General features: G+C 45.1%; 1 protein-coding gene across 15 annotated transcripts in view; it reads right to left on the reverse strand.

Moving 5' to 3' along the window:
- Positions 1 to 22,707, reverse strand: part of FGFR2 (fibroblast growth factor receptor 2) — a 120,449-nt gene that overhangs the window by 95,725 nt on the left and 2,017 nt on the right. For 13 of the 15 annotated variants that reach the window (XM_003922140.3, XM_003922141.4, XM_074382984.1 and 10 more), the window contains exon 2: positions 19,997 to 20,252. In XM_003922140.3, the coding sequence (XP_003922189.1) occupies positions 19,997 to 20,162 (166 nt within the window). In that variant the 5' untranslated portion in view covers positions 20,163 to 20,252. Of the gene's footprint in view, positions 1 to 19,996; positions 20,253 to 20,396; positions 22,110 to 22,205; positions 22,388 to 22,707 lie in introns of those variants that run through there. The other 2 variants (XM_074382976.1, XM_074382977.1) reach the window with 2 other exon arrangements.

Genomic DNA, 22,707 nt, shown 5'->3' on the forward strand with positions numbered 1-22,707 from the left:
ACACAGAGTTGGGGGTTAATTATCTTTGGTTAGCATTCTGCTTCCTGCTGGGACATGCACATGTGGGTGTGTATGGTTCTTATGGACAGGAACATGTCAAGGAGGTCTTCTTGCCTTTCTAGGAAACTTCTTCCCTGCTGCTGCCCCTCCTTTATCCATGGATATGCCCAGAATTCCACCTCCGGCTCTTCTGGTCCTTGCCCTGCATTCCAGTCCCCGGGGCGCCTGTGGCTTTTCCCACCTCCTCCTCCCTGCAGATGCCACTCAAGTCCCTGCTTGTGGGTTCATATTTCCACCTGCCAAGGGGAGGAGACGCATTACCTGGATGTCTGCAGAGGTCTTTTCCAAAACAAGCAAGTGACCTTCAACCTCTTCCTCCTCCACCAGCCTCTTGCTGGATGAAGGGAGTCACACAGCTGAACTGCCACCCAAGCTCCAAGTCAGCCTTAAAGCCCCTCTTTTCCTCTGGCCCCTCTTCTGATCAGTCCCCACACCCCTTCACCTATTAAGCCTATCCCTGATGGAAAGCTTAGCCCTGAAAGAAAGTATGGGCAAAACTGCATCCGAAAGGCCCACTCCAGGCCTCCTCCGGCCCGCCACAAGTCCTCTGCAACGCGCCTAACCCATCACCCACGGTGCGCCCCTTGTAGCCACCGCAGACCTCCAGAGGAATCTTTTGAAAAGCACATGTGACCTCTATGTTTTAAGAAAGGCACAGACCACTCCAAAGTCAGAATAAAACCCTAAGAACATCACATGCATTGAGACTTGGTCGCTCCAAGCCCCATATCCCTCTCTGTCTGACACTCTGGCCTGCCTGTTCACGTGGGCACTGTGCCCTCTACCTATGAGCCCACTCTGCTACGCTGCCTGGCAGGCTCCTATTCAGCACAGTTCCAGTAGCTCCTCTGTAAAAATTCCCGATTCCCATGGAGACATCGTGCTGCTCCCATCTCGTCCTGTTCATCCATCTGGCACGTGCACAGCCAAAGACAGTCCGCCTCCCCAACCCACTCCACCCAAGAGACATATGGAGAGGGACTTGAGTGGGGACTGATGCAGTGCTTCTCAGACTTTACTGCGCATAAAACCACGTGGCCAGTTTAAGACAGCTTCCTCGCTCCCACTCCCAAAGATTCTGGGTGGGCCGGGCACAGTGCCTCACGCCTATAATCCCAGCACTTTGGGAGGCTGAGGCAGGCGGATCGCTTGAGGCCAGGAGTTAAGAGACCAGCCTAGCCAACATGGTGAAACCCCATCTCTACTAAAAACACAAAATTGAGGCCGGGCACATTTGCTCACGTCTGTAATCCCAGCACTTTGGGAGGCCAAGGCGGGCAGATCACCTGAAGTCGGGAGTTCGAGACCAGCCCAACCAACATGGAAAAAAACCCTGTCTCTACTAAAAATATAAAAAATTAGCCAGGCATGGTAGTGCATACCTATAATCCCAGCTACTCAGGAGGCTGAGGCAGGAGGCTCACTTACAAGATCACACCATTTGCACTCCAGTGTGGGCAACAAGAGTAAAACTCCATCTCAAAAAAAACAAAACAAAACAAAAAAAGATTCTGGGTCAGTAGGCCTGAGGGTGGGGGCTGACATTCTTTATTTCCCACAGGTTCTCAGGTGAGTCCTGATCCTGACCCACCTGCAGCAAGCTCAGCTCCAGTGTCCCGTGATGAGAGTTTGAGACCTACCTCTGCCAGTAGTGAACGTGTTGGCTTGCAGAGCCTCACATTGCTGAGCCTTAGAGTCATGCTTTAGAGAAGGGAAAAACATCTCCAGGCCTGCCTGCTCCAGGCCTATCTTGCACACCACAGGACACAACCAAAGGCTGCCTAGGAAGGCCTCTGTGTACTTACAGTGAGGGGCAGGTCTGAGAGCGAGCAAGCTGAAACCTGGGTGGGGGGGGTCCCTGACCTGCAACTCAGCCGCGGCCAGGAAGGCACTCCTGGGTTCCTGTTTATGGGGCACAGCTGATACTAACTGGCCGGCAGATTGCTTTTTCCAACCAGGTAAGAGCCTCCATTCGCATTCCTCTGACTTCAAAACAGGTTTTCTTCCAAGTGAACAAATCTGTCCTCCTATGTAAGTTACCTAAGTGAGGATTTCTGTAGTGTTCCCAAGTGAGACGAAACATCTGAAGATTTTATGAGATTCATCGTTATCAACACCCATGTATGATGCCTGTTTGATTAATTTACAGAGAGAGGCCTGTGGCTTCTTAAAATACCATCTACTGTTCATCCATCCAACACACTTGAGAGTAGCTGATATTTATATATAGGGCACAGTAACACACCACAGAATTCCCTTGAGATGAGAACCCCATCAGGGCTCAGGTGCCAGATGACTTATCCTAGCCCCACGGCATGCTGAGGATAACCCTGCAAACACCAAACCACGGGCAAGAGGCCCCACAGCTGAGCCTCACACAGCTCATGGCCTAAGGACCTGCATTCCAGAGAGCATACTCCAACGCCTGAGTGCATTCCAGAAGCACGTTTTCAGGGACAGTCACCTTACCACACTTACTGTTACCTGTGGCTAAGCAGCAGCTGGGACAATCTCACCTCCCTGATACTGACATAAACGTTCAATAAACGACGCATACTCCAGCGGATACATTTGCCCTATACGCCCCTGAAAGGTCAGATCGATGTCCAAATCCCATTTGACATTTTCCCCAAGCCTATAGAGCAGACCCTCCCACAGTACTTTCCAAATAAAGAAATACTTTTAAAGTGGCCAAGGCTACAAAAGAAAAGAAAAAAAGAAAGGGGAAGGTTAAGAGTTATTCCAGGAGGGCAAGGCTGCCTCCTGCTTTCTCCAGTCCGGACCTTTTGGGGGTATTGTTCTGCCAGTTGATTTAAAGGGCTCGGCCTTTCTCCTCTCAGTGGGACCTCGGTTCCAACACTCCTTCAGAGGCTGCAGATGTGTCCCAGGCCTGGTCCCCTCAGCAGCGTCCCAGCCATTTGCAAATGAAGCGGCAGCAGCTGGAGACCGGGAAACAGATGGTTCTCCTCATTTGAATGGGTTTGATCAGGCTGCTGGAGGCCCAGCAAGTTCAGGCCTGGCCAGCAGGGAAACCCATGCGGAGGCCTGAAGGCACAGAGTTGGGGCCCAGGGAGCCGGCGGCGGCAGCAGCAGCAAGCAGCTGAATAGAAATGACCTGGCGGAGAGGTTCCCCCACGCTGCCTTCGGGTGAGCAGGACACATTCCCAGCTGGTTTTGTACTGCAGGACCCAAGGAAGGCAGGTCGGAGCCACAGGGATCACTTTTCTCCGGTGTTTTGTAGAGAAAGGAAAAACTCTCCCTTGGGGGATCCTGAGCCAGAGGACTGAAACCCACATTAATTCAGGAAATTCCAAGTTAAGAGCCGGCGCCACCACGGTTAACCTTTCTTCCCTGCTCCAAACTGCATATTTGCATAGAGGTAAAAAGCTTCAAGAAAACAAACAAACAAACAAACTTTGAAGAGTCACTACCTCTCACAATCCTCCAAAGCACCATCCAGATGGAAGCTTTAGATCGCAGAAGGGCTGTGCACAGCTCCTATGCACTTTGGCTTCCTGGAACAGGGCATCCCTGGTGGGGGAGTGGGGCACTTGGAAAGGGGGCAGAATCACCATTCTGCCCACACCTGGCCTGGCTCCCCTGGCCACCCTCCGGCCATCTCCCTGCCTCCACATTTGCCTGGAAAGAAACTCTGCCAATTAGAGGTAGTAAGAGAAAAGAGATCGGAAACAGACTGAAGTGACTCACTCACTTAATGACTGGAGGCTGCTGGGATGCCCTTGACTTGCCTCCACGCCATATCTTCGAGGGCAAGCACCTTGCAGGAGGGAAAGAGGGGCGGCCTCGGAGCCCAGCTGCACCCATGCACCCAGCAGCCACTGTTCCGCCTCCATCAATATCAACAGCTGAAGCCAACAAGGGACAGCAGAGAAGCAGAAAGTCTAGGCCCTGGACAATCACCTCACTGGACAAGGGTCAACCTAGCAGGCAAGGTGACCGGTGTTGCCAAGGGTCAACATTGCAATGCAGGTGGGTTTGCTGGGGACTCGAGGTGGGTATCACCTCTGTAAGAGGAAGAGCAGCCTCAGGTGTGGTGGCTAACGCCTGTGATCCCAGCACTCTGGGAGGCCAAGGTGGGAGGATCGCTTGAGCCCAGGAGTTCAAGACCAGCCTAGGCAACAAGTAAGAAGCCATCTCTACAAAAAAAATAGAAAAATCAGCCTGTGCCGTAGTCCCAGCTACCCAGAAGGCTGAGGTGGGAAGATCACTTGAACCCAGGAGGCCCACGATGCCATGAGCTGTGATTGAGCCACTGCACTCCAGCCTGGGCAACAGAGTGAGCAGGGTGAGATCCTGTTTTGTTTTTTTTTTTTAAAAAAAAAAGAAAGAAAAAAGAAAAAAAAAAAAAAGCAGCAGCTTCATAGTCCCAGTCCCTGGAAACTCCTAAACCTGGGGTACATGCCTCCGGCCCACGCTTTTCCATCAGAGCATCTTCACTTCACCTTTAATTGAACCTAGCCCTTCATTTTTCACTTTTTTTTTTTTTTTTTTTTTTTGAGACAGAGTCTCTCTGTTGCCCAGGCTGGAGTGCAAAGGCCCGATCTCGGCTCACTGCAAACTCCGCCTCCCAGGTTCAAGCGATTGTCCTGTCTCAGCCTCCTGAGTAGCTGGAATTACAGGCGTGCGCCACCATGCCCAGCTAATTTCTGTATTTTTAATAGAGATGGGGTTTCACCATGTTGGCCAGGCTGGTCTCGAACTCCTGACCTCAGGTGATCCAACCTCCTCAGCCTCCCAAAGTGCTGGGATTACAGGCGGGAGCCACCATGCCCAGCCCTATTACTTCATTTTGGCAATTATTTTACAAAAGCCTGTCTCCCTCGCTCAACTGTTTATTGCTTGCTATTCAGTCCCCACAGAAGCTGGCGCATAGTAGGTCTCAAAAATTATTTGGGGAACAAATGGATGAAAAAAACTGAAAGAAACCACAGCAATTATCCTGCAATCTAAAAATCATGTTTATACCATCTTGCCTCTGCCAAGCTCTGAAAGTCGTCATCGCACTGTGAGCCGCAAGTTTAAGAGGAAAATTTGCAGTGTCTCCTTCTAGTCAAGAATTCTATGGCCAGGCGTGGTGGTTCACACCTATAATCCCAGGACTTTGAGAGACTGAGGTGGATCGATCACCTGAGGTCAGGAGTTCGAGACCAGCCTGGCCAACATGGTGAAACCCCATCTCTATTGAAAATACAGAAGTTAGCCAGGTGTGGTGGTACATGCCTATAATCCCAGCAACTCCAGAGGCTGAGGCAGAAGAATTACTTGAACCTGGGAGGCAAAGTTTGCAGTGAGCCGAGATCGCACCACTACACTCCAGCCTGGGCAACAGAGCAAGACTTCATCTCAGGAAAAAAAAAAAAAAAAAAAGGAACTTTACAACTTTCCTCCAAAACTCAACTCCCACTTTGAAAAGTCTGGGTCCCCTGAGTGTTCTACAATCACTGTACAAGTGACCGAGAACAAAGCTCAGCTGGCTAAACCAGCCTCGATTCACCTCCATATTCGCTGGTACTAGAGTTCACTTTTTTTTTTAATTTTTAAATACCAAACTCACCTTTGCTTGCTTTAAAAATGGTCTCCATCTTTGACGTGGAGTGTCAAAAAAAAAGAAAAAAATGGTCTCCATCCGAGTCACAGCACCAAAAAAAAAAAAAAAAAAAAAAAAAAAAAAAAAAGTGGTCTCCATTCAATGGCCTCTTTTTCCCACTAAGGACACCCTTCCTGGCTGAGAGTGTAGGAAGAGGAAGTGTTTCTGCTTTAGCCTTTTCATTCTTGAAATTTTTTCTTTTTTGGCTTTCTTAGTCCCTGCTCCTAATCTCTGCAGGAAAGTGACATTAGAAGGGACGGATAGGCCTTGGTGCTTGTCATTTCCATGACCACAGGTTACGGGAGTCCCGGGCACAGAGGTCTGTCTACTCAGGTAGGCCTGGACTTCCAACCCAATCGTAACTCAGAAATGCTGGGAAGGAAAGCTGACGTGATATCAAAGTGGCAACAGCTAAGGGTTAGCAGAAACTGGGACAAACCAGCAGAGACATTCAGGACAATGAATCACTGGGGATGGCCAGCTCTGCTGAGATGGTTCACACGCCAATGGGCAACAGAAGCCAGCCCTTCTTGTCCTGGACTCCTATAGTGGGGCTCAGCCTGGACCAGCAGCCGGGACCCAGTCTCCCACTGGTCTCCTTGGCAGCACTCAGGTTAGCCCCTTTCCAGTAAGCCACGTGCTACCAGAAGCCATCCTAGAAGAATCACAAAGTATAGTTATTACAACGTTGTTATTGCCTGGAATTTTTCTTCAAATGACTTTAGGAGAATTTGGTGTGGACGTGTGAGAAAGAAATAGAATCAGCCAGCAGTGTCCCTACAGGTTTAATAGTCAGATGATAGATTTAGGGAAAAATGAGGAGTCACCACATTCTCCCACAAAAAAAAATTCCTGCTGCTCAGGAAAGAGAAGGATTCACCTGGGAAATTTTTCTTACACCAAAGACCTGGGCCCCCACTAACGATGAGGTCCTGGAAGAGTCACTCGGTCCCCAAGAGTTTCAGTAACCTTGTGCATAAAGTGAAAACAGGAATACCCGAGATGTTCTGGATGATTAAGATGAGAGATAATATATGTTGAAGTACCTAGCACAGAGTCATGACAGGCACTCAATGAATGGTAGCCAGTTACCATCATCATCACCATCACCATCATCATCTCAAGGAACAAGTTGAAGAAACATGTCTCACCGGGCGCGGTGGCTCATGCCTGTAATCCCAGCACTTTGGGAGGCTAAGGCAGGCGGATCACCTGAGGTCGGGAGTTCAAGACCAGACTGACCAACATGGTGAAACCCCGTCTTAAAAAATAAAAATAAAAATAAATAAATAAAAAAGAAACACGTCTCAAGAACGAAACAAAAAAAAAAAGGTTAGACAAATGCTACATTAATGTTTGGTAAGATTCTATTTTGAAGTTTGAAGTTTGCAGATATGCCTATAGATTTTTGGAGTTTACCACTTATTCTGTATCATTAATTAATAGTTTAAATTACTATATATTTTACCGATTTTCTGTATTTAGTGAGAAATTTGCATTTTTGATTTGATGTAACAAAGGTTTTAATGTAATTTATGTTAGATGTTTCATGTTTTTCATTACTGTTATACTCTAACCTGACTGAATAACTGATCTCATTGTATTAGTATTGTGAATAATCATGTGAAATATTTTGAGACAGAGTACTATATTTCTGAATATAATTTTATGGCTTTTTTCACTTAGTAAGTACGTTTCTATCAGTGTAGAACACTAAGAAAATTGCTTTCTGCTGTATAATCTGGCATTCATTGTAGATTATAGCTTATTTTTCTGTGAATAAAACTTATTCAATAAAATACTATTCCTTAAGGCCGGGCGCGGTGGCTCAAGCTTGTAATCCCAGCACTTTGGGAGGCGGGTGGATCACGAGGTCGAGAGATCAAGACCATCCTGGTCAACATGGTGAAACCCCGTCTCTACTAAAAATACAAAAAATCAGCTGGGCATGGTGGCACCTGCCTGTAATCCCAGCTACTCAGGAGGCTGAGGCAGGAGAATTGCCTGAACCCAGGAGGCGGAGGTTGCGGTGAGCCGAGATCGCGCCATTGCACTCCAGCCTGGGTAACAAAAGCGAAACTCTGTCTCAAAAAAAAAAAAAAAAAAAAACTATTCCTTAAAATTAAAAAAAAAAAAAAAAATCACCTCATCCACACTGGCCTCACTTCATAGCCTGTCCCATCCAGTAACCTCCATGGGGTACCATATGCAAATGCTTGTTCAGCTCCTGCCCACTTCAGCACGGTAGGTCCCATCACAATCTCCTTGAGTCCCTTCCACACAGACGAAAATCTCAGCTAGGAGTGTTCAGGGGACGTCACTACAGGCAAACACGGCAAAGATGACCATAACATCTTATGGAGCTCCCCTCTCCAGCCTAGCCAAAAACAGAACATACCGCACCCCACCCCACCCCACCCCACCCCAACTGATCTCATAACCTCTCTCCACTGTTCTTTACAGGGCCTAATGACAATGTGACAGGGTGTTTTGTATTTTGAAGCCTCAAACAAAAAACTCTTTTGCCAAAATACATTGTTCCTCATGAAGTATGTGTCTGCAACTGACTTTTTTCAACAGAGGGGGAAAACAATTGTCAACCTTGAACCATTTGGACTGCAAGCAGCAGGCTGATCCCATCCATGGGATTTGCAAAAGCCCGGGATAATAAAAAGGGTGGAACTAGGCCGGACGCGGTGGCTCAAGCCTGTAATCCCAGCACTTTGGGAGGCCGAGGCGGGTGGATCACAAGGTCGAGAGATCGAGACCATCCTGGTCAACATGGTGAAACCCCGTCTCTACTAAAAATACCAAAAAAAAAAAATTAGCTGGGCATGGTGGCGCGTGCCTGTAATCCCAGCTACTCAGGAGGCTGAGGCAGGAGAATTGCCTGAACCCAGGAGGCGGAGGTTGCGGTGAGCCGAGATCGCGCCATTGCACTCCAGCCTGGGTAACATGAGCGAAACTCCGTCTCAAAAAAAAAAAAAAAAAAGGGTGGAACTAATCCAGAGCCTAGAGCTAGTTTTACATTTTAATTAATGTAAATGCCTCTCATCATACAATTATCATTATACACTATAGAGTTAAACATCTTATCGGTCCAGGAAATATTGGTTTTAGATTTACTTTGACAGGAAGTAGGGCAGGGAAGAAATCAGCATTTAATGAATACCTACTCTGGGCCAGGAACTTCAGTAGGGGATTTAAGTTTCATTTGCATTTAATCTGGACATTCACCCTTCAAGATAGAGACTATCTTTGAGGCTCAGAGAGGCTATCTAACTTTCCTGAAGTCACAGCATCAGTAGATAATGAGAATCAAATCTACCTCCCAAAGTCACCTTCCCTCTGTTAGTTTATGTCTCCAGAAAGCATACCACGCCCCATTCAAAATGATTTTATTCCATTCTATTTTTAAGAAAGGCAGATACAGAATTTAGATTAAATGCATAGGGAATCCTTATTCTTTTGAAACTTTGAGTGGTTTTAAATTTGAAACATTTCCACGATATATATTAAATTGTGTGTCTACTGCAGCCAGGTAGAAATGCAATACATATTAGTGGCAATCCAGGAGGCTTAGCAGGACAAGAAGGTTCCTTAAGGCAACCATACATCTTTGGGGGCAATCCCACTATCAACTGGCAATCTAAACTTTTAGGGTGTTCAAAGAGTTTAAATTCTAAACTTAACCATTGCAATGATCTTGACATTCAATTTATAGCACATCCCCCAAGCAAATACATATACCATAGATATATACACTTGGCCTTTTCAATGTCTAGATACTTTTAAAATATTACCACGGGTCACTATGGAAAATTTAGCAGTAAACTGTCAGGTGTAAAAATGGGTCACACAGGCCAGGTGCAGTGGCTCACGCCTGTAACTCCAGCACTTTGGGAAGCAGAGGCGGGCAGACTACCTGAGGTCTGGAGTTCAAGACCAGCCAGACCAAATGGTGAAACCCCATCTCTACTAAAACTACAAAAAATTAGTTCGGCACGGTGGTGGGCACCTGTGATCCCAGCTACTTGGGAAGCTGAGGGAGGAGAATCGCTTGAACCCCAGAAGCAGAGGTTGCAGTGAGCCAAGATCACACCACTGCACTCCTGCCTGGGCAACAAGAGCGAAACACTGCTGTCTCAAAAAATTAAAATTAAAATTAAAAAATAAAGTAATAAAAATGGGTCACATATAGTAATACTGGAGCTCAAAGGTTCAAAAATAATCATGACAATTTATAGAGAGTTTATTAATGTTAGAGCTCAGAACTGAGTTGTCTCCAAGAAAGGTGCTACATAAATCATACAAATAAATATGTCCCTTGTTCTCATTCCTGAATCTATCAGCATTTTCCTTATAAGCTATTTTGAGTCTCCTCATAAAACACATTCAGTATGGCCGGGCGCGGTGGCTCAAGCCTGTAATCCCAGCACTTTGGGAGGCCGAGGCGGGTGGATCACGAGGTCGAGATATCGAGACCATCCTGGTCAACATGGTGAAACCCCGTCTCTATTAAAAATACAAAAAATTAGCTGGGCATGGTGGCACATGCCTGTAATCCCAGCTACTCAGGAGGCTGAGGCAGGAGAATTGCCTGAACCCAGGAGGCGGAGGTTGCGGTGAGCCGAGATCGCGCCATTGCACTCCAGCCTGGGTAACATGAGCGAAACTCCGTCTCAAAAAAAAAAAAAAAAAGGGTGGAACTAATCCAGAGCCTAGAGCTAGTTTTACATTTTAATTAATGTAAATGCCTCTCATCATACAATTATCATTATACACTATAGAGTTAAACATCTTATCGGTCCAGGAAATATTGGTTTTAGATTTACTTTGACAGGAAGTAGGGCAGGGAAGAAATCAGCATTTAATGAATACCTACTCTGGGCCAGGAACTTCAGTAGGGGATTTAAGTTTCATTTGCATTTAATCTGGACATTCACCCTTCAAGATAGAGACTATCTTTGAGGCTCAGAGAGGCTATCTAACTTTCCTGAAGTCACAGCATCAGTAGATAATGAGAATCAAATCTACCTCCCAAAGTCACCTTCCCTCTGTTAGTTTATGTCTCCAGAAAGCATACCACGCCCCATTCAAAATGATTTTATTCCATTCTATTTTTAAGAAAGGCAGATACAGAATTTAGATTAAATGCATAGGGAATCCTTATTCTTTTGAAACTTTGAGTGGTTTTAAATTTGAAACATTTCCACGATATATATTAAATTGTGTGTCTACTGCAGCCAGGTAGAAATGCAATACATATTAGTGGCAATCCAGGAGGCTTAGCAGGACAAGAAGGTTCCTTAAGGCAACCATACATCTTTGGGGGCAATCCCACTATCAACTGGCAATCTAAACTTTTAGGGTGTTCAAAGAGTTTAAATTCTAAACTTAACCATTGCAATGATCTTGACATTCAATTTATAGCACATCCCCCAAGCAAATACATATACCATAGATATATACACTTGGCCTTTTCAATGTCTAGATACTTTTAAAATATTACCACGGGTCACTATGGAAAATTTAGCAGTAAACTGTCAGGTGTAAAAATGGGTCACACAGGCCAGGTGCAGTGGCTCACGCCTGTAACTCCAGCACTTTGGGAAGCAGAGGCGGGCAGACTACCTGAGGTCTGGAGTTCAAGACCAGCCAGACCAAATGGTGAAACCCCATCTCTACTAAAACTACAAAAAATTAGTTCGGCACGGTGGTGGGCACCTGTGATCCCAGCTACTTGGGAAGCTGAGGGAGGAGAATCGCTTGAACCCCAGAAGCAGAGGTTGCAGTGAGCCAAGATCACACCACTGCACTCCTGCCTGGGCAACAAGAGCGAAACACTGCTGTCTCAAAAAATTAAAATTAAAATTAAAAAATAAAGTAATAAAAATGGGTCACATATAGTAATACTGGAGCTCAAAGGTTCAAAAATAATCATGACAATTTATAGAGAGTTTATTAATGTTAGAGCTCAGAACTGAGTTGTCTCCAAGAAAGGTGCTACATAAATCATACAAATAAATATGTCCCTTGTTCTCATTCCTGAATCTATCAGCATTTTCCTTATAAGCTATTTTGAGTCTCCTCATAAAACACATTCAGTATGGCCGGGCGCGGTGGCTCAAGCCTGTAATCCCAGCACTTTGGGAGGCCGAGGCGGGTGGATCACGAGGTCGAGATATCGAGACCATCCTGGTCAACATGGTGAAACCCCGTCTCTATTAAAAATACAAAAAATTAGCTGGGCATGGTGGCACATGCCTGTAATCCCAGCTACTCAGGAGGCTGAGGCAGGAGAATTGCCTGAACCCAGGAGGCGGAGGTTGCGGTGAGCCGAGATCGCGCCATTGCACTCCAGCCTGGGTAACAAGAGCGAAACTCCGTCTCAAAAAAAAAAAAAAAAAAAAAAAAAACACATTCAGTATAACCTGAAGTTCAATATGTGTGCAAACCATTCTGAAGTGAATTGGAATTTACCATTCTTTAGTTAGACAAGAGGTTAAAGAAAAGAATATACCACAGCTTAGCTCCCTCAGTACTGTCAAAAAGAATCAAATTTTTAAGTGGCCAAAGTTCCACCATGGCACAGAATTACTTCCGGCATTCCAAAATAGAGAAAATGACATATTCAGCATCTGAAAGCTCCGCCATGGTACAAATTTCCCAAAACTGAAATGACTGAAAATCTAAAGCATGCCGATTTTACGTGACACACACCCTTCAAGGGTGACTATGGCTTGTCCCAATGATTGAATACGCATTTGTATAAATATGTAAATGGTAAGAGTTGGAAGTTATAAATAGAAGTCAGCCACCACATATAAATCATGGAAAGGAAAGAGAAACTTGTAAAAAGTGTGACTTTTGTTGATTATAAAAGGAGACATCTTCAAGACGTTAAGGGACCCCCACAATGGTTTGTCCAGCATCTTGTTCAATCAGACCTCTCCTTAAACGAACTTAGCCTCTGCATGGCCAAGGCAATCCTAAGCAAAGATAACAAAGCTGGAGGAATCACATTACATTACCTGACTTCAAACTATACTGTGGGACTACAGTAACCAAAACAGCATGGTACTGGTACAAAACCAGGCACATAGACCAACGGAACAGTATAGAGAACCCAGAAATAAGGCTGCACACTTGTGACCATCTGATCTTTGACAAAACTGATGAAAACAAGCAATGGGGAAAAGACTTCCTATTAAGTAAATGGTGCTGGGATAACTGGTTGGCCACATGCAGAAGATTGAAACTGACCCTCTTCCTTATACCATAAACAAAAAATCAACTCAAGATGGAAGAAAGCCTTAAATGGAAAACCCAAAACTATAAAACGCTGGAAGACAACCTAGGCAATATACCATCCCAGACACAGGAATAGGCAAAGAATTCATGACGAAGACATCGAAAGCAATTGCAACAAAAGCCAAAATTGACAAATGGGATCTAATTAAACTTAAGAGCTTCTGCACAGCGAAAGAAACTATTAACAGAGTAAACAGACAACCAAAAGAATGGATAAAATATTTGCGAACTATACATCTGGCAAAGATCTAATGTCCAGCATCTATAAGAAACTTAAACAAATTTACAAGAGAAAAACAAATAACCACATAAAAAGTGGGCAAAGGACATGAACAGACAATTTTCAAAAGAAGACATACATGCGTCCAACAAGCATATGAAAACAAACTCAACATCACTAGAGAAATGCAAATCAAAGCCACAATGAGACACCATTTCACACAAATCAGAATGGGTATTAACAAAATGTCAAAAAATAATAGATGCTGGCGACATGGCAGAGAAAAGGAAACACTTATATACTGTTAACAGGGATGTAAATTAGCTCAATAATTGTGCAAAGCAGTGTGGTGATTATTCAAAGAGGTAAAAGCAGAACTACCATTTAACCCAACAATCCCATTACTGAGTATACACTGAAAGAAATATAAATCATTCTACCATAAAGACACATACACACAAATGTTCACTGCAGCCCTATCCACAATAGCAAAGACACGGAATTGACCTAAATGCTCATCAATAACAGACTGGATAAAGAAAATATAATACATATATACCACAGAATACTATGCAGCCATAAAAAAGAGCAAGATCATCTTTTGTGGGAACATGGATAGAGCTGGAGGCCATTATCCTTAGCAAACTAACACAGGAGCAGAAAACCAAATACTACATATTCTCATAAGTGCGAGCTAAATGATAAAAACTTATGAACACAAAGAAAAGAACAAAAGTCAGTGAGGTCTCCTCAAGGGTGGAGGGTGGGAGGAGAGAGAGGAGCAGAAAAAATATCTGCTGAGTACTAGGCTTAATACCTGAGTGATGAAATAATCTGCACAACAAACCCCATGACAGGAGTTTACCTGTATAACAAACCTTCACATGTACCCCTAAACCTAAAATAAAAGTTAAATTAAAAAAAAAAAAAATTTGGCCTCAAGTTCTTGGCCAAACTATACTAAGCACGCAAGTTAGGGAGGAAGACGGTGTGGTAAAGGTGAGGTATGGTTGGCAACACCAAGCATTTCCATGCTAGGAAAGCTAAAAAACAGTAGAGCCATCTCTAAATCTCATATGGGATACAGCAAAAAGATGAAAAACATGCAAAACTTAAGGCTAGACGAGGCGTGGTGGCTCACACTTGTAATCCCAGCACCTTGAGAGATCAAGGCTGGAGGCTCACTTGAGGCCAGGAGTTGGAGAGCAGCCTGAGCAATATGGCGAGACCCTATATCTAGAAACTTTTAAAAAATTAGCCAGACATGGTGGTATGAACCTGTGTCCCAGATACTCAGGAGGCTGGAGGACCCCGTGAGCCCAGGAGTTCAAGGGTACAGTGAGCCAAGTTCAAGGGTACAGTAAGGGTACAACCGTACCATGGCACTCCAGCTCAGGTGGCAGATCAAGACTCTGTCTCAAAAAAACAAAAACAAAAAAAAACAAACCAAAGGCTAAAGTCATCTCTCGAGGAAAAAAAAAATTAAACCTAAAGACCACAGGCATTTTGCACAGCTGCATAAAACCTAATGGATCAGAATTATCTGTGGAATAGCCTAAAAAACTTCCAAAACATAATTTCTGAATTGCCTACAGAGACGTCCTCCTGCTAAGAATCAAACCAGTACAGTGAAGGGCAGCACACCAGCTGTATTTCCTACCTAGCTTAACAGGCAGGCACCCAAAAATCAATTTCCTACGTTTTTCTTTAAAATTAGCTTCAGTGGAAATGTAAGAGTAAGCTAGATTGGAGGGGGTTTTTAACAATTGCCTGGGCTAAACACACACCTAAACAACAGTCTGCAAACTAGAAGACTAGTAGGGTGCATTTTATTGAGCCTACGAACATTAAACAAAACACTTCCAGTTTAAACACTACCCCAGTTATTTCACAGCCATGTAATTATTCTTTAAGTCTGATATTAGAAACACCTCATATTAGATGCTGTCATTATCTGAATTCTCACCCTCAACTGGGTCAGAAAGACTTGGAAGGAATAAAGTCTTTATTTATGGCCTAATGCAGGGCTATAGGCATAGTAAGTGCTCTTTTAACTGGTTAAAATAAATAGACAAAACAGAAACACGCACATGTACCCCAAATTCCAATCAGAGAGATCCAGTGTAGAAATGATACAAGTACCAGTTCTCTGGGCTTGCCAGATTTCTGCTCTATAATTAATATTAAACACAGCTCTTTGCCTCTGAATTGTGAAACACTTTATATACTAATAAAGAATGCGTACTTCATTGTGTATTTAACTGCATAAGCCTGCGCTTAACTGACCAAGAATAAGTCCTTGTTCCAAAGCTAACTATCAAGTTACAGTCAACTCTTAAATATTAACACTCATATTGAGAAACAAAGATGCAGATAATACGAAACAGAAGATTATTTTAAATCTTTCACTTCTGGTATGCAGATATATTCTTCCTTCCTTTCTTTTAACTTGCTATTAAATGTGTATGGCTAATATTATGGCATTTTACACTGCTTCTAACAAAGGACTTAAACCATACTGGAAAAATCTGACTTACGGAGGTCTCCGTGCAGATCATGACCTCAAAGTCTCTGCTACTGAACTTTGGACCAACGCACACTGGTCCAGGAGAGCATCAACCCTCAGAAGATTGCCAAAAAACTGCTACATAAACTACATTTTTTTCAGGTTGTTACTTTTCAGAGTCACGCTCTGTGGAGGGTGGGAAAGCGTTTAGGGTTGGAAAAGCCCTTTCATTTTAGCTCCTACTGGGTTGGTGTAAACAAAGATGCCAGTTAATGTCAACAATGACTTAATTAACCAGAGAAGGTGACAATGTCAAGAAGAACTTGAAAGTAAGAGTTGCCTCCTCTAGGGTAATCAAGCTTGACTATACTTAAATATTTATCATGTTAATCAACAGAACAGGATTTGGAATTGAGGAATGCCTCACTTCAAGTCAACAACCATGTTTCACTCCTCTGCCGGCCCCCTATTAACAATGAATGATCAATAGGAAATAGCAATGAATGACCAACTGGAAAAATCATACTTAATTTGAAATATTAAAAACTAAAATCTTCTAGAGATTATTTTCTTAAGTCAATTAAGTGGACCCAACCCCACTGCTACTATCTCAGAAAGTGTCCAGAAGACAAATGATATATGATAGGACATGATATATGATATATGATATGATATGATATCGTACAAAGCCAAAATGATTAAACATCACCTTTCCCTGAGGGGCCAAAAATAAAGGATCCTCCAGCGTTAGGGCCCAGGCTTCTTCCTGGAACTTCTCAGTCACATTTTTCTCCTCTCCAATAGACATTATCTAAACTGAGCTTCCAAATAAATTAGCAAACCAAAAAGTCGTACAAGATAAGACCTTGGTGGACAGAAGGTCAAGGTGGAACTTATAGTTAACCAAAGCTATAGTTGTTCTAACCATGGAGAACTGGTGGGCAGGGGCACACACACACACACACACACTCTCTCTCTCACTCTCTCACTCTCTCTCTCTCTCTCTCTCTCTCTCTCTCCCCCCAATTCAACAGCACAGAGCGTAAACTTGAGCCAATTTTCAGTTCTTAAAAACTCCCTTCTCATCTATAATTCAATGACCTTCCTAATCACCTTTGACACCAAAGCAGATCTCTTGCAACAGAAGAACTGGGCTTAGGGCTCAATCAGTGGCGGGTATTAGACTAACAGATAAGGGGCAGTGTGGCCCCTAGAGAAAGCAAACACAGCTTCCTGGAAACACCATGGGCCTCCTCCATCCAAAAACAACTTTCTTCTCAACTGTCTCCAAAAGCCTAGATGGTTTTTGACACTGTGGCTCCTGGCATAGCCAGCCCAGAGAACTGGGAAGGCACATGTTCCCAGCTCACTGGCGACAATGGTGACAAGGCCGTGCGCCCGGTGCTTACTGGATGCCAACCCCTATGCTAATTGCTCTTTATGTCCAGGTGAAATGAAAATCTCCTAAAGACCTTTTGGGGGAATAGTCAGACTTCTGAGGACATTAATATTCAATGACGCCGGGCGTGGTGGCTCATGCCTGTAATCCCAACACTTTGGGAGGCCGAGGTGGGTGGATCACGAGGTCAGGAGATCGAGCCCATCCTGGTCAACATGGTGAAACGCCGTCTCTACTAAAAATACAAAAAGTTAGCTGGGCATGTTGGCGCGTGCCTGTAATCCCAGCTACTCAGGAGGCTGAGGCAGGAGAATTGCCTGAACCCAGGAGGTGGAGGCTGCAGTGAGCCAAGATCGCATCATTGCACTCCAGCCTGGGTAACAAGAGCGAAACTCCATCTAAAAAAAAAAAAAAAAAAAAAAAATTCAATGACTAGGCCGGACACAGTGGCTCACACCTATAATCCTAGTACTTTGGGAGGCCGAGGCGGGCAGGTCACCTGAGGTTGGGAGTTGGAGACCAGCCTGATCAACATGGAGAAACCCCATCTCTACTATAAAATCACAAAATTAGCCAGGCGTGGTGGCACATGCCTGTAATCCCAGCTACTCAGGAGGCTGAGGCAGGAGAATCGCTTGAACCAGGGAGGCGGAGGTTGCGTTGAGCCAAGATGGTATCATTGCACTCCAGCCTGGATAACAAGAGCAAATCTCCATTTCATAAATGACTGTTAGTGAAGAGACTCTAAAGACCATCTGCTCAAACCCTCAGATGACAGAAAGGGTAACTGAGGCCCAGGCCTTGCATGCTTTTCCAAAGCCTCCTCTTTGGCAGGTTTTGCACCTTCCTCTAAGACATCTTTTATTTTCCATCTCATAATGCTGGATGCAAATGAACTCAGAGCTCATGGAAGCTATGAGCCCAGAAAAATGCAAAAAAGGACATTAACAAAATATTCCTTAAAATGTCAAGAACTTCACGGACCTCCTTCCTGACCCGTAAATGCATCCACAGATCCCAGGTTGAGCAGGCCTGCTTCCAACAATACACACATTGTTGGATTTAAATTCTTACACAAAGACTCATTTGGGGAGTTTCATCCCTCTCCACTATTTCTTCCCTCTGCCTCACCTGTCCCTCCCCGCATGTACACACACTTTTAAACTTCATTCAAGAATTAAATACAGTAAAACAAATCCTCCGGGACCATTTTACACTTTATGTTAAAATAAACTCACAATAACGCTGCCCTGAAAAGCCAAATGAAAAATGACAGTTTTTCCCTAACCTGGGTTGCTCCTAAAGGCCACACTGTAGGAAATCCCAGCTCAGCTTCCTCAGTTTATGCTGAGCCACGCACTCAAGGGAAAACCAGCAATTAGGGAAACATCCATTTTAATTATTAGCAAAATTAAAGAAGTACAGGCATGACTTTCAGAAACCCAGAACTTTTTCCCTCTTACAGGAAAGCCCTGTAAAAATGCATCACCATTGCAAATTACATTCATCGTGATGTCCCAGCACAAGTCACCAAGAGGCAGTTCCATAATCAGCCCGTAGCTGTAGCTAGACAAGCCTCAGACACAAACTCCTAGCTTCCCTTCCCAGAGATCACACCTGTTAATTACAAGAGCTGCCATTCTTCTGTGTAACCAAAAGTTCCCCAGTCCCACAGGATTGCTTCAGGTGATAAGTGCTTTGGTCCTCATCCTTTAATGACACGTGCCTGAGGTCTTCCTGAGAAGCCCATGTCTCTCAGAACGCTCATCTCAGATGGACACAACCCTCCTTCCTAAATTGCCCTGATCTGGCTAAGGAGGCTGGGCCCTCTGTCCTCTCCCTGCCTACCCCACTGGGTAAGCATGCTGTTCGTTCACCCCATGCATGGGACGTGTTCCCAGAGCGGCTCAGCTGACCCCAGGCACCACTCGGACTGCTGTGGGTTCCTAAAGCCAGGCAGGCACCAGGTGGGCTCTCCGCAAACAGGTTCATTAAGTGGCGATGAGTGCTGAGATCTGCCGTTTTATTCTCGGATTACCACTCGAAAAATAACTCAGCTACCAATATTCCCTACTGATGACAGATTTCAATGCAGCACCAAGTAGAGGCTTGGCTAACGTTGTCTCCAAAGGGCTGGGAGAGAGCTTCCAAATCTGAGCTGAATAATTCAGCCTCGTGTAGTCCTCACAACTGGACTTACACCTCGAAAATGAAATTTCCAAAGCTGTGACATGAGTGCATGCCCTGTGACACTTGGAAGTTCTCAGAGATGGAGGAGATCCCCTGGCAGATTCCCTTTCGAGTTTACCTAAAATAGAATCTGCCACTCTGTGATGATGCATTGCTTAAGTATCATGAATTACAAAGGCTAAAAACAATTCTACCATGTCAGGCCTCTCTCTCCGTGCTAAACTTCAGAACCTTCTTTCCCCCTTAAACAATGAAACTAAGACGTCAGCATTTCAGATGTTGGCAATTTCTTTTAGTGGTTCCTTTTGTCAGAAAATAGCAATTCTTTACATGTGTGAGCAGCAGGAAGGCTGCTGGGGAAGACTAGAGAAGACAGTCATCCTCCCAAGGTTCGTCCCTTCCCCAGCTCTCTTGGACACTAGATAAAGGTGAGCTAGCTAGCTCGCAGCTGCCTCCCCCACCCAGCACAGAGAAACACACACAGCAAGAAACCACCAAACTACACCCTTCTGCCTGCAGTATTGCTGCAAAGGACCTTTCCTCATCATCTCTGCCTTGCAGGGAGCCAAGAGATCACGATCAGTTGCTCTTAGAAGCCTCATTTAGAGTGCAAGGGTAGCTGATTGTAAAACAGGCCTTAACAATCTGCCCCCAGACAAATCCCAAAACAAACTTGAGAAGTGAAATTCAGTGACTTACCTTCTGGCTCTAACGTGGTATCCTCAACTAAACTGAAGGAGGGCCGGGCCAGGGACAAGGTTGCCATGGTGACCATGACCAGGCAGAAGAAGCGACCCCAGCTGACCATGGGTACGGTACCAATCCCCGGTCCTCTTCCAGATCTCCATGTGGACATTAATCCCATCTGCTCACTTCCTCTACGAGCATGGACCGCGCGTAATGCCTTCAGCCTGCGGTGGGCTCAGGGACCCAGGCGCTGCCGCTGCTGCAGTCACTAAAGGAAAGAGATTGGCGAGTCAGGGAATCTTCCCCAGCGCTAAATCACTCCAGCCCAAGCGAAGTAAAACCATTTTTCGGCCTCTCGAATGCGTGCAAACACAGTTCTTTTTCATTATCTGCAAAAGCCTTCCATCCTCACCTCAGAATCCCAGGTGATTCCACCAGACGGGTCCATAGAAATGTGTTAGGCTAATCTTTTCGAAAGCCTACTTTTAAGAAACAGAGATAAAACAGCAGCTACAGGACTCAGATCCGTGCAGCCACTTCAGTGAGGCAACGTGTGGGCTCTTCTACTATCCACTCTCGCCTCCACCGCCCTCAACGAGCGAAGCAATGTGACCTCAGTTTCAAGGGCAACCACAAAAGCAAGTTAAAAATGCTCGGGCTGGCATAACCAACTTCGTTCCCTTCTCTTAGTCCAGCTGGGCTTTAGAAAGCTAAGCTGTTGGAGGCATCTGCTCACAGCTCCGTATTTCTGCTGGGCTGGAGCTGAGCTGAGCGGTCTGTCCCATCCTCACTGGAGCTCTCGGGAAGAAAGGAGATCAGCAAAATCAAAAGAATCCCAGGAAGGCTACAGAAAATTCCCACCAGTTTACACTTGTCAGGATTCATTTTCCAATGGGGAAGCGTATTTCAGTCTTCCGCCAAGCAGCCACTTAGGCAGAGTGAACACAACTGCGGCGCATTCAACGCAGCTGATCCAAAACGGGCTTCGAAGCCTGAATTCCCTTCCCCTGTGACTAAATGGCAGTCCCGGCCTGCTAAATGTCTTCGACCTCTGTAGAAGGATTAGGAAACTGAGCAGATGCAAATTCTGATGAATAATGCAGGAATTTATTAATAATGATGATGTAAATTATAGTCATGGCATGTGATTGGACCAATAACTTTCAATATGCTAACCTATTGGCTAAATTTTCAGAGTATAAGTTAGAAGAGGACACTCAAATTACTATTCTGTTCACCCATTTGATCCAAGGGAAAGAGAATTTTCCAAGCTTCATATATTCCAAATAACTTTAATTTCACTCAGTACCCTCTGTGACTAAGTGTAGCGTCAAAATGCACAAACTTTAGAAAATAATTAAAACAATCACGAGAAGAGCTACATCAAACCCAGGCTTCAGAATCTGTGAACCGCAGGAATGAACCACATTTATAAGATTGGGGGTTGGAGAGAGGCCTTTAATACAAAAATCTCTCAACTCCACAGTTTTTATGTACCTACTCGATTTCAAGTTATGACATAAGAAGGATTTCAACACTGCTGAAGCCTCCCCAAATCTCATCATAAAAACTGCTCCTTTTAGCTTTGACTGAGGATAAAAATGGATGAGGAAAAAGAATATGCCACACCATTTCCAAAGGAGGAATAAAGAAAACCCCTGCTTCAAAGACAGCACAGGTGAAACGGTGTGATTCACAGCAAAAGCAAGAAAAGTATGTGTGCAGCTTGCGTGTCTACACAGCGCGTGTGTGTGCACGGTGTGTGCGTGTGCTTTCAGACTGCTGGAAGGATTTTTCCTCCTAACTTTTCTTTCCTCTTAAAGTCAAGAGCCTCAAAAGATAATTTCGGATCTATTTCTACATACATGTGGGAGGAAAGTACACAAACATTCTCATTGATTTACTAAGCATTTCCAGAATGCAGGGGAATTTTCTACCTCTAACACAACTTCAGGAACAATCCTGAGTCCTGCAGAGGTTTCGCCCCAGGCTCCTTCCCCAGCCTCCTCGCCCACCTGTCCTTGCCAGAGGAGCCTTGTTAGCTTCAGGCAGAGAAAGGCAGACAGGGCCCTCCACTGAATCTCAAGCCATTCCATCATCCCGCTAGCTCGCACTGGAAATTTGCATTTCAGCCATTTCCAGGTCCAAGCTCCACAGCAGCCCCCTCCCCAAACCTCTGGAAGGCGGAGACCTCAGGCGACAGGTCTGCACAGTTCCTCACCGAGTGGACAAAAGTACGGTGCGACCTCCTAGGCAGGATAATTAGGTCCCCAGGCTCGGTGTTGGGAACACAGGCCCAGCATGCTGCTGGCGGCCACAATCCCGGCTTCCTGCCTTCAATACCATAATCCTTCCTGGAGTCTGAGCCCCAGTGAAAGCCCCAGCGTGTTTATTTTTCCCCTTGAAAGGGAACTCTCTTCTCAGCCTGCACGCGGGAGGCGTTGTCACCCTCCCTCTGATGGATGGCTCTTCTCGGCCGCCCGCCCCCCACCCTCCCTCCACCCCGTCCATTTTCACCTCGGCACAAGCCTGCCCCCAAAGACAGGCAGAGTGACAAGCAGGAAGGGCTTGGCTGCGGAGTGGTCCCCATGCCAGGCCTGTGCTGGGCTCTTCCATTTACCGTATTCCCAAAATCCCGACCCTCTAAGAAGGCAGGCCAGTACAGAGCCCTCCACTTTGGGCTTCCACGTAAGAGTATCGTGATAGGTCCACTGCTGGCTCGG

This window comes from Saimiri boliviensis, chromosome 12, assembly GCF_048565385.1.
Source record: "Saimiri boliviensis isolate mSaiBol1 chromosome 12, mSaiBol1.pri, whole genome shotgun sequence".
Classification (NCBI taxonomy): Eukaryota; Metazoa; Chordata; class Mammalia; order Primates; family Cebidae; genus Saimiri; species Saimiri boliviensis.